A 17,862-nucleotide genomic window follows, 5' to 3' on the forward strand; every position below is an offset into this window, starting at 1 on the left:
TGGGCCTACATTTGAAGAAAGGAGGTCTCTTTCGCGAAGAATTCAAATTCAAGCCCAACATTGAGAAATACTCTTCCTCTTTCTTTCTTTCTTTTTTCTGAAAATAAATCGAAACCATTTTCATGGCACTGGCAGGAGTTTGCTCATGAGTAAGCCCCCGTTTCCTATATTTGGAAGAATTAGAGTACAATCGGAATTTACCAATGTCTAATTTGTTTACCGATCACAACTTATGATGCACACGATAACGTGATTTATCATCAGTTACATGTAATTGATTGTCAATCTCGATATGAGAATATGATCGATATTTGTACGCGTGTTAGACACGTTACCATCATGACAGACTTGGCAGTCAACTTCTCGATGATTTGAGAAGTTGCCAAGATAGTTTTGGTAACCACATCTGCCATTAAGATGCCCCTAAAATAAATAAAAAAAACCAAAAAGAGAGAACCGATCTTTATCCATTTCTCTCGCCATTGTTGATACCATAGTTGTGCCGGCTGCCATAGTCCATTGTCATTGGCATTGTGCCCTAGCCATCATGTCTCGGCCGTGACATCCATTTGTTCTTAAAAAGAAGCCTCCCCAAATCCGGGTGTCCCCGTTGAGATCTACCCAAGATTTGGTAATAGGTTGGAGTCTCATAAAGGTGAGCTAGGTTCAGCACGGAGTGGCGGCCTGTGCACGGCCGACGGACATGTTCGCACAAGCAGATGGAGGAAAAAGAGAGTATGAGGAGAAAAACTAAACGAAAAGTCACCATTATACTTTTAAGTGACCGTAAGATCCTATGTTTGCTATGGGGTAGTTGTTAAACATCACCCTTGAAATTACTTACTCGCTCCTCGTACCATTTGCAAACAAGGCAAAACTCAAGTTTCGTTTGTTTTACGAAAAATAAATAATTAAAAAAAATTTAATAAATTATTGCTTATATCTCTCGCAAAAATCGAATAGGCGAATTTTTTTCATCGTCCACGAAAATATTTGGACGTAGATGATTGTTGAGAATGCAAATATTTTTTATTAACTAATTATTTCAAATGATACAAACAATCATATTCAAGAAAATATTTTTCAAATTATTTATTTTTGCGCAAAACAAAAGGAGCCTTAGTACTCTTAATAATAGCTGCTCAAATAACCAACACAGTGGATTACAAAACTTTCGAGAAACTATTAATGATCATGGCAATAACATATGGCAATGCACATGTGGAGCCACTATCCAAACACAATACATTTTCGAATGCTTTCTATCGGGAGAAATCGGTTCTCGATTCGGTTCTGTCCTACCCTAGAAATGGAAACCGAACTTGGGAGGACCGGTTCCCAATTTCAAGGATTAGGAATCGGACCATATGGTCATAGGACTGGATCGACCGGTCCAGTCAAGTTCCGGATGATCCAATCATTGGACTGACCATATATTTTTTATGTGTGTTTGTTGTTAAATTTTCTTGTTAATGATATATTCACTAACCTCTCGTTAATTGCATCATGTATTCGCTAAACTTAAAAGTCATATTAAGCATCTTAGGTTTAGGCTTACATTTAAGAAATTTTTTTAAAAGAATATTATTCGATTTGATCCGGGTGATCCGGTAGGTCTAGTCCCCTCTCCCCTCAAAAACGAGAACCGAACTTATCGTAACCGATTTCAATTTTATGAAATCGAGAATAGAACCGAAACTCCCGAGAACTAGACCAAATTGGCTAGTTCGGTTCGGTTCGGTTCGGGCGGTTCCTAATTTGATCGATCCATTATGCTAAGCCCTAACTTCTATAGTTGCTATACCTAAATTTACTAATTTCTCCCTTGAAAGGTCTCATCTATTAGGACAAATAAATGAGATTGCCTGATGAAATTCACGTAACTTTGATTGTTTTGTTTTATTCGCAATCAGTTAGATTCCTAAGGTTAATAAGTTTCTTATGATAGCGTGGTAGATATGATAATATCAAATACAATCATGTGCCTACAAATGTCTAACGAATTTAGTATTAGGCAATAGAAGTAGATGTTGGACCTAAGCAAGTCTTTAAACTATTTTGTCTAAACTTTGGGACGTAAAAATTCGGGAATATTCCCTAGGATGAAGGGAAGAAAAATATTTTTTTCTCAATTTAGGGGGTGATGATGGGGAAGATATATTTCACATCAATTTCAATTGGCTACTGTCGGATATGCGGGTATAGTAACATCCCCTATCTAGGATGAGTAATCGGAGCTTCGGTTCCTACGTTGTCGAACTGTCTTATAACCGACTTGCCGATAGCGTATATGTGGTTATAAGACATGGCCTATAAATGTTTGACGAATTTAGTATTAGCCTATAGAAGTAGATGTTGGTGAATATCATGTGAATTTACCGATGGCTTAAACTCATTAGTACTTATCTTTTTGATTTCTTATAGCTTCTTGGGAGAGAAGTCTCGTTTTTTTTTAAACAATTGGGAGAGAAGCTGATTTGGCGGAGTAAATAGTAACATTGACACATAATCAACCAAAAAAGGGGACATTTTTTTTGGGGTACAAAATAATCAAATTATCGACACATTTACAAAGTTAAGAACAAATTATAACAAAAGTTACTAACACCAAATTTCTACCGTCTATTGAAACACACCTATGATTTTTCTTCGATTGAGCTTTTCTTACACGAAGACCCCATAGTAACTTGAGCGAAATCGTGACGTGATCGTCAACTTCAAGTTTTTTTTTGGGGGCGAACTAGTAACTAGAAAAATTACGACGTGCGTGTCTACTTCAAAATGATTTTATTAGCTAATGTTTGAGACGTTAAAATTCATTAACATCTGATAATAAAACAAATTATAATTATCTTAAAAATTATGAACTGTGCTTTTGTTCTGTGAACATGGCCACTCATTTACGTTTGTTTTATCTTTAGTGATTGTAACTGGACCGTCGTGGCACTTGTTAATAAAACCGTTTTAATTAGTTTAAGTAATGTCTTATTAGGGTCACTTACTAATAAGACTCGTACATCCTATCACCATTTTAGAGAGAGATTTGTCCCTTGGCTTCTCCAAGAGCCGGATTCGATCGAGCTCCGGATCTGTCTTGAGTTCCTCCTCATATATAAAAATGAACTCTGAACGGACAACGACCATCAATGGACGCGGAAAAAGATAAAAAATAGAAGAAGAGAAGAAGACAACCTTAGCCATAACCCGAAGCTCCACGTTTTCATACTCTCCGACGTTACAATGATGCTCGTGCAGAGACTCCAGATGTTCAAGAACCTGCTGAATCTGGCCCTCAATTTCGCCCTCGTCGCCGCTGTCCCCCGGGAAAGGCGGCTTCCGCAGCTCGCCTATCCCGCTTTTGCGGCCGCTCCGTCCGTTCCTCTCGTCGGTCTCTTCCCCTGAAATTCTTTCTTTTGTTGTCGGGTCTCGATTTATTCGCTCATCGTGTATAGTGTGAGTTCAGGACCCCATCAGGAGATGAGAGAGGCATTGTGCAGGCGGCATTTCTTGTTGGCCTTGTTCAAGTCCTGTCTGCACCGTGAGAAATTCTATGTGTACAACAAGGGCCGGAGTTTTGACTCTTGAGATCTTGATCACATGAGTGCCATCAGATCTTCAAGTTCAGAGACTCTGTTTCAGCCGACTGATCTTTTTGCTGGGGAACAGAATCGGGTGTTTTTTACTCCCCAATGGATGAGAAAGTTCTCATTTTGAGTTGGGATTTTTCCTTTTTGGATTCTTCCGTGCGTTGTTCTGGACAAGGTTCTTGCTCTCCACAACATGCACAGCGTGTGCTAGAGTGAGTGTATGGCTGCCTTTGGAAAGACTTTTGGGAAAAGTCTTCGAGAAAATGCAAATGTCTTTATTTTGAAGGGGTTTGGTGAAATGCAAAAACTGTTTGATAAACTGTAATTGAAAAGTGTCTTGAGTAAGACTTTTAGGAAAATGCTATTTGGTAAATATATATTTGAAAAGTCATTTTATGTGACATATTTAATTTTTTTTAATTTGTTTAAAATTAGAAAAAGAAAACGATGACGGACATGTTTATATATTTGCATTGAGAATAATATGATAGAGACATATTAACAACTTTATAAATAAAAAAATATATCAAAATGGATTTCTTTTGCAATTAAAAAGAAAATATTTTCATTAAAATAAACAGAATGCAGTTCCATAATCAAGCAAGCAAAACAATCTTAAACATCCACTAACAACCAAATTCTTTTGCATTGTCCTGTTTCTCTTCTTCGGCCTACGAGGGGGCCGATGTCCGGTCATCGCCATGAAATCCTCCTCGATTTCCTTCCTTTGGAGTGGCATAGCAAAGTTGGCTCTCTCCCTGTTCTTCCCATCGTTGTTGCCGCCACCACCGCCGCCACTACCACCGACATCAACACCCTCGCTCCTTGACGAAGAATCACCGACTTTCGCCCCTCCATTTGCGGCGGCCGGAGCCTTATAACCCAACCTCCTCGTCCTCGGATTCCACATCACAGCCGCCTGCGCCATAGCCACAGCACTCGATTCCTTCTCCGACGCTTCCTTATTCTCCGCCAGAAACACCGAAATCTTCTTCCCTCTCTCGCCGTAGCTCATCGCTCATCCTCCTCTTGTCTCTCTGCCATCCTAATCCATCACCATCGCTACCGCCTTCGTTTCGGGGCCCGATGATGACTACCGTCGGCTTACCCGGCGCTAGCGTTACGCTCGCATCCTCGGCATTCGATTCAACCCGACTGATCGTGACCTTTACAGATCAACCGCCGTGGTCTTTCGGGACGCCGGGATCGGGATTGCTCACTTTCGCACACCGCAAGTGCTTTTGGTTGCTCCACCGGAGATATGGAAGCGCGAAATTGTAGACCTCCTCTCGGAGGAGCCCATCGCCCCGGAACCCCGCGCGTTCTCTCGCTCCTTCACTCTCGCGCTCACCATTACCGGCCGCACGAGGAGGACTCGAGACTCGCAGAGCTACGATCGGGAAGCTCTCGAGCAAGAGAAACCAACCGTGGCGGTTGTGGAGGTTGATGGGAGGGTCGATGAGGGCAGAGGTGGAGTCCGGAAGGCGGGGTCGCTAGGATCGCGGGGAGGAGGGGGTGTTGTCACAACAAAGAGGGCATGGAAGCTAGGAAGAAGGGAAAAAGGGAAAAAAAGGGTAAATGTGGAATTATGATTAATAAGTGAGGGTAATATTGAAATTTTCAAAAATTCATTAATGGAGTTACTGTAGCGACCGAGAATGCTGCAAAGCCAAGGCAGCTTTCAAGTTCAAGCTATCTTGGGCTTTTAGCCTTTTGAAAGCTGATTTTCAGCCAAGGATGTTTTCAAAATTTTTGCCAAACACCTATATTTTGGCCCAAAGGGCTTTGGGTGTCCAAAGCCCCTTGGGAAAGCAGTTCCCAAACCTAGATGTCTCTCTTGACTGAAGAAGTAATCGATCTGCTTAATTAAAGAATGCGGATTTCGCGAAATTTTCAAGGGAAAAAGCGCATCTGATTTTTCTACTCAACTTTTTTGAGAAGCATGGACTTGTGTTTCTTGGCTGCTCCTCGTGTTTTGTGAGGTTTGACATTTCGGGTGAGTCCGGAGAATTATCAACACTGGCTCAACTGGTCAACTATTTGCTTTGCCCCGTTTTATTAACAAGCTTAGCTCCCAAAATGAAGTTGAACAGACGCTAATCATGGAACACAACTTCTGACTGTTGCGAGCGACCATTTGAAAGTCCGTGTCTTTGTCTCCACTTCTCATCTCACCAATACTTACGGGCAGTTTCCTGGAGAATTGCCACTAATTCGGTGGGTTTGGACATCATGACCATGTGATCCGATCCTCTCGTCTTCAACACTTCATCTGGCGGATTGCGCTCGATCATCCACTCTGCAAGATCCTTCGGAAAGAGCTTATCTTCCTCGGAAAGCACGAAGATCCTGCGCACAGAACCATAATTCTTCCGGGACAATGTTATCTGCTTCGACATGTCCTCGTCGCTGAACAAACGCAGTGGCCTGAGCAACATGCTCGCCAACGTCAAGTCCTGCAAAATAAGAAAAGAATACTGGGAAAAAGGGGAGAGCTTCGATCGATCTGAAATATGTTTGGTCGAGTTTATGTTGTCAGGCATCCGAAAAAATTGGAACTTATGCAACGCGGATAGGATTAGCATGGGGTAGAGTCATCGATTCTTTTCTTGGTTTTACCTCAATTGGGCTGAGCTGATAAACGGTCGAAGCCAAGAAAATTGGACCGAAACTGAAGGTGGTCGGAGGGTTGTTCGGCCCACTGTCGTAGGTGTAGTGGCTGTCTAGAACAGGTGGAGATCTTCTGAGAGACTTCACTTGCAAAACACGACAGTTTTATCTCAACCGACATAGGAAAGAACTGCTTCTAAGCATACGAAAATCCTGGCTAAGTGAAAATTGGATCACTGGCAATGATGGGTTTAAAATTGAACATACCTCTTGATTGAGAGTAGAAATATTGAGTTCAGGACCGGGCATCGAGGCCGTGACAAAAACAGCAAGGGCAATCTTCTCGGGGAATTTCTCCATCACCTGAGAAAGAGCCAACCCACCCAAGCTGTGACCGACTAGGATCACTCTCTCATGTGAAGCTAGACCTTCCATGACATCTCTCAGGGGCTTGAAGTACTCAGAGATCGATTGCAGAGATTTGGCCTGAAGCGGGTCGATCCCGGAAGCTGCCAGGTCAAGTGCAGTGACTCTGTGACCGGATGATCTTAGCAATTTCGCGACCTTGTACCAACACCACGCGCCGTGGCCTGACCCATGAACCAGAACAAAGTGCTTGCTTTCAAAAGACGCTTCATTCTGCTCCAAGCAGAAGAGGAAGAGGATGAGGAGGGCAAGTGACGCGAGGTTGAGCTTCTTTTTGTCCATTTGCCTCTCGCTTGATGTTCTTCTTACCCAAAACCGGGCCTCTGCAAGGGGGGAAGGCGAGGGGTTTTTGTTCAGCAAGATTTTTTTGGTGTTGATTAAAGCTAGCCAAGAAGAACCTTCGCAGGTCAGCAATTACGAAATCAATGGTGTTGACTATTCTTGTGATCCCATATTTTCCTCCCTTTTGAATTGAAATTGTGTACCTTGTACACATAAAATACTCAAATAAACAAGGATGGTTTACAGCAGAGAACGAAGAACAGAGGCACTTTACTGAAACCGCTGTGTTCAGTCCCATTATTTATTTAGCCAAACACACAATATTCGCAATCAACAGTCACATTTCTTACACTATACGGCAGCGTTTCAAGTCACCAAGGCTAATAAAAAAGCTTCAGCTACAGCAATGCCACATAACTCCTTGTGTCTCAGCACAATAGATGGTTCGTTATTTGGGGATTCTGCTGCTGAATCTCATATCCTGAAGTGGTGAATCTGGATGTTCTCCACCTCAAGCTTTTTGAAGTTGCTTGCTTTTCGGGTGACCAAGAACTTGCCCCAGTTGTATGGCCTATACTTTGGAGGGTCGTGCTCATCGGTCAGTTCCTTCAGTGGCTGCACCATGGTGTAGTGCGATGGGCTGAAGAAGAACGGAATCGAGAACCTCTCTTTCTCCGAGTTCACCATCACTCTGTGTTCGACGCTCTCGTAAGCCTTATTGCTCCAAACCTTCACATGGTCAAGAGTTAATTCGTCAAGAACACGGTTTGTTCTGTCCCGTCTAGTACTTCACCCACATTCACAAGTGCAATTCATATGTATGACAGATGATCACGTATGAAAATCGAAATCGTGGCACTGATGATCTTCCATATGCACATCTTTAAGCGATAAGTTGTGCATACAAAAAGTTTGTTTTTAGTAAGTGGTACCTGAATAATGTCCCCAACGTTGATGATGAAGGAATCAGGGATGGGCTTGACCAGGACCCACTCCCCATCACTCTTCCTCTTCACCTCGAGGCCTCCGACGTCATCTTGAGCCAGGATGGTGAGCGCCACCGCGTCCTTGTGGCGGCCCACGCCCAGAGCAAGGTGCGGCACGGGGCATACCGGATAGTGGTTGAGCCGGACGAAGCTGGTCTGGTCCTTGAAGAACTCGTCGAACCTGTTCGCGGGCAAGCCCAGGCTCTGAGCTATCAGTCCCATCAGCTTGTACGCGAGTTTCTCCAATTCTCGTGCGTACTCTTTCAATGCTTCCCTGAATTTTTAATAGCCGCCAAGAGAATCATTGTGGACTGGGCATGAGATGCGAGCTTCATAAGATTGGTAGGGCTATAGTAAAATCGATATTTGCTCTTATGAAACACCGTGTAGTGTAGCCAAAGGAAAGAAAATCATGGAAACGCTAACCTTAATCCAGGAGGGTACTCAGGCCACTGATTGGTCCACTCAGTGACACCCTCTTCGCCGTCCTCATGCGAGGCCGGTACGAGCATCGGCTCCTGCACAGCGAAGTCGAAGACCTCCTTCCAGTCCCTCACGTTCTTGGTGTGCTCCGTCTCGTAGTACCCAAACACCTTCCTCTCGTCCCTCCTCACCTTCTTCTTCTCCTCCAAACCCTGCCCGAAGAACTCCCTCGCCTCCCGCTCTATCCTCTCCCTCTTCTCCACTGCCACCCCGTGGTTCACCACCGCGAAGAATCCCCACTTCTTGCAAGCATCCCCTATCTCCGCCACGAGCCGTTCGATGGCGGTGGAAGCAGCGACAGCACCACCGTCGGAGGGCGAGTAGCCGGTGAGGGAGGCGAGGTCGATGAGCGGGATGCCTTCAGCTTGTGGTGCGGCGAGCTTCGGCCTATGTTCGACGTCTTGTATGAACGCCGGATCGACCTCTCCCATCTCCTTTTTCTTGATAAGGATCGTGTGAATGATCTTGGGCTAATTGTGAGTTTGTGACCGATCAATTTGCGGTGGGTGATATTGAAGCAGATGTAAAGAGGAGCACTTTTTATGGTGGTGGTGGTGGGGGGCTGATGCACGACTGAATCTGGCCGCGATTGAGTGGATAATTCGGAAGTAACTAAGGAGTGACTAGCGTAGTGTCAGGACATGGGGACAATTATGAGGAGAAAGGCATGGGAGGACGAAGATGTCGTGATTCTCGACGTAAGAGCTTGCATTGCAGCATTGGTCATTCGGGTAGTTTTGTTCTTAAAGTTTGCGTTAAATAATTGATTCCTGATTCCATCATCTGTTGTTGAAAATTTTATGTGACGGGTGATGCAATTGATGCACAAGATTTTGACAAAAAATAAAAAAAAATTGATGCACAAGATAATTTTCAATAGAAAGTACTGGATTAGGACCAACAAAGGGTTGGATGCGATTTCAAAGCGCGATCACGAGAATTACTCGTGATTAAAAGTGTCAAACGGGTGGATAGAATGGGGTTTGAGTAGGGTCGAATACAGTATGACCCGTCCTTTTTACTTAAATGTTTCTATATTACTTAAATGTTTCATACTTAAATGTGTCTAACGATTCATACTTGATTCGACTCATACTCGATTTGGTCCATATTACTTAAATGTTTCCATATTTTACTAAATCATGAAATATTTGTTTCTTGCAAAAAAATTATCTAAACACTTTCATGCAATTGAATTTTTTAAGTACTTTTTAAAATTTAAATTTTTATTATTAAAAATCAGTATTATCTATTTTCTAAAAAACTAATTTTTTATTATTAAAAAATTCTTGTTTATTTTTTACAAAATTATTTTTAAAAATTTTAAAAATTTTAATTTTATTTTCTATTTTCTCCGAAGGAGATGGTCAATGGCAACACGTAGTGGCCGGCAACATTCTAGAAAAGTTTTTATTTTTTTTTCTTTGTTTTACTTATTTAAAATAAAAAAAAATAAGAAATATAAGCTAATATACTTGAGTTGAGGCCAATTTACAAGAGGGTGCTTGGGAAGTTGCAGCCTGTAGGTCATGGGCCGAAAATGTGTTAAATTAAGACTCATATTTAAATAGGCTTTACAAGTTTAAACCCATATTTGACTCGTTTTTTAAATTTACCGAGTCCCTATATAACTCAAGTGAATAAAAGTGAGTTAAAAAGTGGATCAAAAATTCATATTGATACATTTTCTCATGATATTAAGAAAAATTATCAAAAAAATCTTAAATTTATTACACTTTTGCTAATTCAATCTTAATACTTTCGATTTTGTCAATTAAGTCTTAAATCTTTTCACATTTTGTCAATTAAGTACATTCGATCAATTTTGACTGAAAATCACTGATGTTGACTCATGGATAATTTTTTATTATACTATAATAACGACAATTTACTTATTGAGAAAAATGTACTCATGAGATCCACAAGACACACACATAAGTACGTTGTACATGCGAGCCTTTGTTGGTGTCGCCACTCTAGGTATCATAAGCTCACGAAATCTTTCTTGGTCTCTAGGGGCGCACATGACAACACTTTTAGAGTAGAATTTTTGCTCTAGAGGTGTTTCTAAAGTAGAAGTCTATTTGATAATGCAACCTCCGGAACAAAAATTCGTTAGTTATGCAACTTCAATTTTCTACTTTGGAGCATTTTTTTTTTCTTCAGAAGTAGTTTCCGACCCACTTGAAGAAATAGAAAAAATTTACTCTCATAGAAAAACTTACGTTCGTAAGCAGAAATAAAAAAATCAACTTCTAATCAGAAGTTGATTTTTAGAGCAATAGTATTGTCATGCACATCCTAAAATAGCAATGATGGGATTAAGATTGATTATACCTCTTGAATGAGTTCGGTATCCGGCATCAAGGTAGTGACTAAAACAGCAAGCGCAATCTTATCGGGAAATTTCTCCATCACCCGAGGAAAAGCCAACCCACTCAAGCTGTGACCAACAAGGATCGCTCTCTCAAGTGAAGCTAGGAAAATATTGGGTGCTCTTGGAGTGCCACGTCATCTCTCTGCCAGACCACAGAAATTTGACACGTGTCCTTACGGGTCTCACTCTCAGCAAATGTTCAAACGCTGCTCCGTCTCCGTGAACGTCCTCTCCGTTATCTCTTTTCCCCCCTACTCTGTCTTTTCGTCTTCCTGAGGAGAAAGGCCTTCGTCTTCTCCCTCTTTCTTCCTCTCTTCATTAATTACGCGCGTTCTCTCTCTTATGCTGCATTCTCTCTGTCTTCTGCTTTGCTGCGAAGCGTCTTCTCCCTTCTCCCTCGCTCTTTCTTGATTTTTCTGCAAAGATCTCCCACACATCCCACCTTTCTGTCTCTCCTCTCCGTGTCCCAAGAAGCGAATGACGACCGCCGCCGCGATCCTCAGCCCATCATAGCCGACCACCGTCCTCGTCGAACTGAATATACGTTTGAGGATTGAACTGAAACAAAGTACAAGTTTCACAGGATGCGTCTGTTGCACGTCAAGCTCAGTCTGGTTGAAGCCTTCAAGCAACTGGTTCAAGCCCTAGAGTCAAGGTCGAAGGGCTCGATGGCACGAGCTTTTCTCTCTGAAGAAAGGCATTTCTTTTGGAAAAAGAAAAGTTCAGAGGGTCGGTTTGGAGTGTTGGCAAGGCTACCCGTTTGGCAGAGCTGGAAAGATATTGTTCGGAGAGAAGAAGATGGTGAGGTTTGGCTTGGGGCCGAGCGCGAGAGATAAAGAGACTTGCTTTTATCTTTAATCTCTTTTTTTTCCCAGCTTTTCTGGATTTGGTTCATGGGTCATAGGAAACAACTGATGTGTAGGTGACCTGGTTCTTCAAAGTAAGAATATGTAAACTGCATTATCTAATACGATTGATTCCAAACTCATTATTCAGTCTATTTCGTTGCAAGTATTTCGCGGTCTCAGGAAAGATAATACTACACCAGCCAACCACAATCTTGAATTGCCAATCCGAAGTCACAACGTAACAAGACTGATCACGAAAGAACTAAAGGAATCACGCGAAATTGAAACAAAATACTACAGTAGGAGACAGAATATCCAACTGGTTCGCAGATAAAAAAAGCAGCGCATTCCAGACATCTAAAGCAACATCCTTGGATATATAAGCCAAATAACCTTCTGGAGTCCGAAAACAACCAAAATTGTAACCGAAATGGTCAACAAATTGAGTACAAAAGGACCTTCCTCACTCTCTCTCTCTTAATCGATGTTCTGCATGACATCCTCGGCCGTGAACTTAGTCCCTTTGTCCTTGTCAGCAGCAGCGCGCCCCTAGGCCTTGCGATCGAGCAGGGACTTGCGGTCCTTGTCGAGCCGGAGCTTCGTGATCACGACCTTCGAGGGAGAAATCCCCATGTTCACGGTCGACCTGTTGACCTTCTCGCGGGTGATGCGCTCGATGTGGATGACCCACTTCCGGCGGTAGACTTGGACGACCTTGCCCTAGCGGCACTTGTACGTCCCGCGGACCACCTGGACCTCGTCGTCCTTGCGCCCCGGCATCGACCGCATGTTGTACCTCGACCGGAGGTCGGAGCTCACCGGGGCGCTCGTCAGGAAGCGGCGGACGCTCGACGGCGCCGATGGAGCTCCTCAGAGGGAAGCTCGTGCAATCGAGCCCTCCGGTCCCGACTCCAGGGTTGAACCAGTTGCTCGAAGGCTTGAACCAGACCGATTTTGATGGTGGTCGGCTGTGACCGGTAGAGGATCGCGGCCGCGGTCGTCGTCGTTCGCTTTGTGAGAGAGAGAGAGAGAGAGAGAGAGATGTGAGGGGTCTGGGAGATTTTTTGAAGAAGAAGGAAGAAAGAGAGAGGGAGAAGACGAAGGCCTTTCTCCTCCGGAAGACGCAAAGACAGAGAGAAGGGAGGGAGGGGGGAAGAGATAACGGAGCCAGCGTCCACGGAGACGGAGCGGCGTTTGAACATTTGCTGAGAATGGGACCGCAAGGACACGTGTCAAATTTTCTATGGTCTGGCGGAGATGACGTGGCACTCCTAGAGCACCTAAAATTTTCTCGACTTCCATGACATCTCGCGGAGGCTTGAAGTACTCGGAGACCGCTTTCAGAGATTTGTTCCTCGATCCCGGTAGCCACCAGGTCAAGTGCAGTGACTCTGTGACCGGACGATGTCAGCAATTTGGCTATCCGGTACCAACACCATGCAAAGAGCAAGTGATGCTTCATTCTGCTCCAGTTTCCGCCCTTTTCAAGCAGCCAATGCTAACTGAAAGGCTTCAGCTACAAGCCTACAACAATGCTACATAACTCCTTGCGTCTCAGCACGATAGACGGTTTTTATTTGGAGATTCTAATGCTGAATCTCATGTCCTGAAATGGTGAATCTGGAGGTTCTCGACGTCAAGCTTCTTGAAGTTGCTTGCTTTTCGGGTGACCAAGAACTTGCCCCAGTTGTATGGCCTGTACTTGGGAGGGTTGTGCTCATCTGTCAATTCCTTCGGTAGTTGCACCATGGTATAGTGCGGCTGGATGAAGAAGAATGGAATCGAGAACCTCCCTTTCTCCGAGTTCACCGTCACTCTGTGCTCCACGCTCTCGTACTTCTCGTTGCTCCAAACCTTCACATAGTCGGGAGTTAATTCATCAAGGATGTTCCGTAAAGTACTTCACCCACATTCACAAATACAATTCACATGTATGCTCGATGATCATGTACGAAAGTACCAAAAGATCAGCCCCTTCAATTATTTTGGTTTGGTTGTAACATGAAGATTGACTGGTTTCTTAAGAGAGAGATCCACAATAATCTTCGCATCAAGCAACTACAGATGATCATGTATTAGGAGCTAGATGGAGTAAAGAGGATGGGTTGTAGTCATTAGGCATATTCACAGCCACTCACGGCCCAAATGATCTTTCTTAATTATACACATCTTCAAGCGATAAGTTGTGCATGTATAAAGTTCTTCTTCGATCGTGGTACCTGAATAATGTCGCCAACATTGATAATGAACGCACTAGGGATGGGTTTGACTTGGACCCATTCCCCATCACTCTTCCTCTTCACCTCGAGCCATCCGACGTCGTCTTGAGCCAGGATGGTGAGCGGCCCTAAGCCCTTGTGGCGGCCCACCCCCAGAGCGAGGTGTGGCGCGGGGCACGGCGGATAGTGGTTGAGCCGGACGAAGCTGGTCTGGTCCTCGAAGAATTCGTCAAACCTGTTTGCTGGCAAGCCGAGGCTCTGAGTTGTCAGTCCCATTAGCTTGTACGCGAGCTTCTTCAATTCTCCTGCGTATTCTTCGCATGCTTCCCTGAAATTTTAGTAGCCGCAAGAGAATCATTATGGACGAGGCATTGTGTAGTTACTGATTCAGATTATATTGATCGATACGATTCATCGATCATGCGCCAGCTTCTACGCTAACTTAATCCAGGAGGGTAGTCAGGCCACTGATTGATCCACTCAGTGACGCCCCCTTCGCCATCCTCAAGGGAGGCCGGGACGAGCGTCGGCTCTTGCACGGTGAAGTCGAAGACCTGCTGCCAGTCCCTCACGTTCTTGGTATGCTCCGTCTCGTAGTACCCCAACACCTTCTTCTCGTCCCTCCTCACCTTCTTCTTCTCCTCCAAACCCTGCCCGAAGAACTCCCTCGCCTCCCGCTCTATCCTCGCCCTCTTCTCCACTGCTACCCCGTGGTTCACCACTGCGAAGAATCCCCACTTCTTGCAAGCATCCCCTATCTCTGCCACGAGCCATTCGGCGGCGGTGGAAGCAGCGACAGCACCACCGTCGGAGGGCGAGTAGCCGGTGAGGGAGGCGAGGTCGATGAGCGGGATGCCTTCAGCTTGTGGTGCGGCGAGCTTCGGCCTATGTTCGATGTCTTGTATGAGCGCCGGATTGACCTCTCCCATCTCCTTTTCTTGTTAAAGATCGTGAGTACGATTCTTGGGCTAACTGTGAGTTTTGTGACTGATCAGGAATGATCAAATATTTTCTTTGCCGGCGGCGATATTGAAGCAGTAATAGAGAGGAGCATTTTTGTAGTTGGACATGGCGGGGGGCTGATGCACGATTGAATCTGGACGCGATTGAGTGGATAATTCGGAAGTAACGAAGGAGTGACTAGGATATATAGTGTCAGGACATGGGGAAAACTACTGAGGAGAAAGGCATAAAGAGGACGAAGAGTTCGTGATTGTTGACGCAAGAGCTTGCATTGCTTATTCGGGTAATTTTATTCTTGGAGTTTGCGGTGAATAATTGATTCCTGATTTTCATCATATGTTGAATGTGACGGGTGATGCCATGGGTGCACAAGATAATTTTAGATGAAGAGTAACGAATTAGGACTAGTGAAGTGTTCGATGCGATTTCATAACGTGATCGGGAGAATCACTCTCGATATTAAGGAAAATTGTCGAAAAAGTCTTAAACCTATTGTATTTTTTGCCTATTCGGTTCCAAACTTTTCACATTTTGCCAATTGAGATTGTTGATGTAGATACTTTTTAATTGTATTATAATAATGACAATTTACTTATTACAAAAAATGGAATTACAAGATCCACAAGATACATGTATAAATATGCAGTATCTTGTATATACGAGCCTTCGCTAGTGTCGCCGCTCTAGATATCATAAGCTCAAGAAATCTTTCTTGGTCTCTAAACTATCATGTCGACGAGTAAACTAAGATCTTACAATGTAATCGAAGATGGGTCAATAGGACAATGCATCAGTTTCTTTCAATGTGTTAGTTGAGTTTGATGGATTTGAAGATCGGAGAGCCCATGGACTTATGCGGTTCAAGCGGCAATCGAAGATTACGGTGTACAATACATGAAGGATACTTTCTTTCTGTTTATAATCCTTTTTCTTTTTGTTTCTCTTCGGCCTTTCTAAATTAAAATTGTTACGGTCTTTTTTTGTTTTTGTTTTGGGGGGGTTGGGTTGGATGAGTGGTTGGCCATAACCCCGTTGAACGGGAAAATTACTAAAAAATTCATAAATCTATTATGATTGCGTCGAATCAGTCCTCTTTTTTTTTAGCCAATTGAATCCCAAATATTTTGAATTTATGTCAATTCAGTTCATCCGATTAATTTTGGTATGGGAGGCTCTCCCTCGCCAATGGCTAGTGGGAGCAAGCTTCACCAGAAGTTGACGAGGTTGACCTTGCCGGCCCTCCTTTTTGGCCAATCACCGGGGTCCGGCAACCGGCTAGAAGAGGAAGGAAGGGAAAGAAAAGAAAGGGAAATAAAAGAATAAATAAATAAACCAATTCATAATTCAATAATATACTAAAACGTATTAAAAATTGTCTACATCATAGCCGGCCATGCCACATGGGGTGGCCGACGTCTATGTAAGCGATTTTCAGTCAAAATTGACCGTATGGATTGAATTGACACAAACACAAAATGTTTAAGGCTTAATTAATAATAAAAAGTTTATGATTGAATTGTTACAATTACAATGTGTTTAGAACTTCTTTGGTAATTCTCCCCACCTCCCAGTGACCAAGACATGTCATAGGAAAAATAACATTGGCCGAAGACTATTACGGTCTTGTCCGGAGGGCGGCTGTTAATTGTTATATCCTAGGAAGAGTCAGCTTGTTCAAAATGATTTTGTGCAGTGGATGATTGAGAGAAATCCAACCGATGAATTGTTAGAGATCAGAGGCTCTGATCATGTGGCCAAATTGTCCAAGTCGATAAGATCATGGGCAATCCTTTGAAAAATTGACCCTAAATATTGGTGAGAATCGAAGACTAGAAAGATCTTGAATGATTTGTTTCGAGACCCAAGGTGCTGCTTTCATGATTATCTTCAAGTTCACTTTCGGAGAAAACTTATAGAATTTATTTATACGGGGATGATCGATTTTTTCGTGGGATGATTTATGTGCTCCGTCTATGAATTTTCTCGGCCCGATGTCATAGCGAATATAGAAGAATGCATTCTTTTTCGAGATGTACTAGACTCTGACACACTTTTCGTTGTTGGATGCATTTTAACGTACGGTGATATTGTTCCAAAAATTGGTCTACAATTGACTCACTATGAGCTCAATGTTTGAGTGTTCCCTTTGTTGGAGTTGGCGAATACTTCGGGGACCCTTGTTTCTCACACCGGGTATGCCCACGTGAGCTTAGGAAAAATGAAGTGTTACCCAACGACATGTGACCCCTGCGCGCGGGATGTGGGGGCAGCGCCTCCGACATGGGTGTCCCGCCGCATGGTGAGTGGGCGGGGGTTACGGGCAACGCCCCCGAAACCTCTAAGGGTTTGGACTTTTATTTAAGCCGGCTCGTATGATTGGGATTAAGAGGTTTTAGGTTTTTTAGCCCGTTTTTGGGGTATATATATTTTGCTCGGTTTTATCATTGTAATTGTGGAATTGGATGTAAACCGAAAAATATAGTGAAATTTCTTTGCGGGACGTAGCCCTAATCTTGGGGTGAACCTGAGTAATCTCGTGCGACATTCCAATTTTTCTTGATTCTCTCGTGTGATCGTCGATTCTGTTTCGATAAACCCCTTTCAATTGGTATCAGAGTCTTGTGTTCGAGAGATTAGGGTTTATCGGAGATGTCGGGAGGGTCACGGGTTGAGATCGAAAAATTCGATGGGACGCGGTTCGATCTGTGGAAGATGAAGATGGAGGATCTACTTTGCGATCGAGATCTTTGGTCGGCAATCGAAACGGATAGGCCCGTTGTTGCGAAACCCGGTGTCGTGATAAAGGAATCGAGCAAGAAAGCGAGGAAGGATGATGAGACGTCTTCCAAAAGGGCGGATCCAAAGGAGATTGAAGATTGGGATCGGATTGATCGGAAAACAAAGGGTTTGATTCGACTTTGTCTCACAAACTCGATTCTGACGAACATGATGAGCGAACCTACAGCCAAGGATTTGTAACAAAAACCGGAGTCGTTGTATCAAAGTAAGTCGTTGGTTAATAAGCTATTTTTGAGAAAAAAGCTGTATAATCTTCGGATGCATGAAGGCAACTCGTTTTTC

General features: G+C 43.5%; 3 protein-coding genes across 6 annotated transcripts in view; 1 reads left to right on the forward strand and 2 right to left on the reverse strand.

Annotated features, from left to right (window-relative positions):
• LOC115735585 (DNA repair protein REV1) overlaps positions 1-17,862 on the forward strand; it is an 870,695-nt gene that overhangs the window by 431,507 nt on the left and 421,326 nt on the right. The gene's annotated exons all lie outside the window — the stretch shown is intronic.
• Positions 5,622-7,028, reverse strand: LOC115735584 (methyl jasmonate esterase 1-like). Its single transcript, XM_030666894.2, has 3 exons — positions 6,465-7,028; positions 6,207-6,338; positions 5,622-6,043 (listed from the first exon to the last, which is right to left on the reverse strand). Exons 1-3 carry the CDS (start codon positions 6,903-6,905, stop codon positions 5,759-5,761), a joined length of 858 nt encoding a protein of 285 aa, XP_030522754.1. The 5' UTR covers positions 6,906-7,028; the 3' UTR covers positions 5,622-5,758.
• LOC115735581 (jasmonate-induced oxygenase 2-like) lies at positions 7,175-14,773 on the reverse strand. 3 transcript variants are annotated; one of them, XM_030666888.2, is made up of 3 exons: positions 14,260-14,762; positions 7,838-8,165; positions 7,175-7,634 (listed from the first exon to the last, which is right to left on the reverse strand). In XM_030666888.2, the coding sequence occupies exons 1-3, from the start codon at positions 14,745-14,747 to the stop codon at positions 7,380-7,382; spliced, it is 1,071 nt and encodes a 356-aa protein (XP_030522748.1). In that variant the 5' UTR covers positions 14,748-14,762; the 3' UTR covers positions 7,175-7,379. The 3 variants fall into 3 exon arrangements, with proteins under 3 accessions (XP_030522748.1, XP_030522747.1, XP_030522751.1); XM_030666887.2 differs by lacking the exon at positions 14,260-14,762 and adding an exon at positions 8,318-8,892; XM_030666891.2 differs by lacking the exons at positions 7,175-7,634; positions 7,838-8,165 and adding exons at positions 13,164-13,453; positions 13,819-14,146 and having other exon boundaries at positions 14,260-14,773.

Source organism: Rhodamnia argentea, chromosome 11 (genome assembly GCF_020921035.1).
Source record: "Rhodamnia argentea isolate NSW1041297 chromosome 11, ASM2092103v1, whole genome shotgun sequence".
Lineage (NCBI taxonomy): Eukaryota > Viridiplantae > Streptophyta > Magnoliopsida > Myrtales > Myrtaceae > Rhodamnia > Rhodamnia argentea.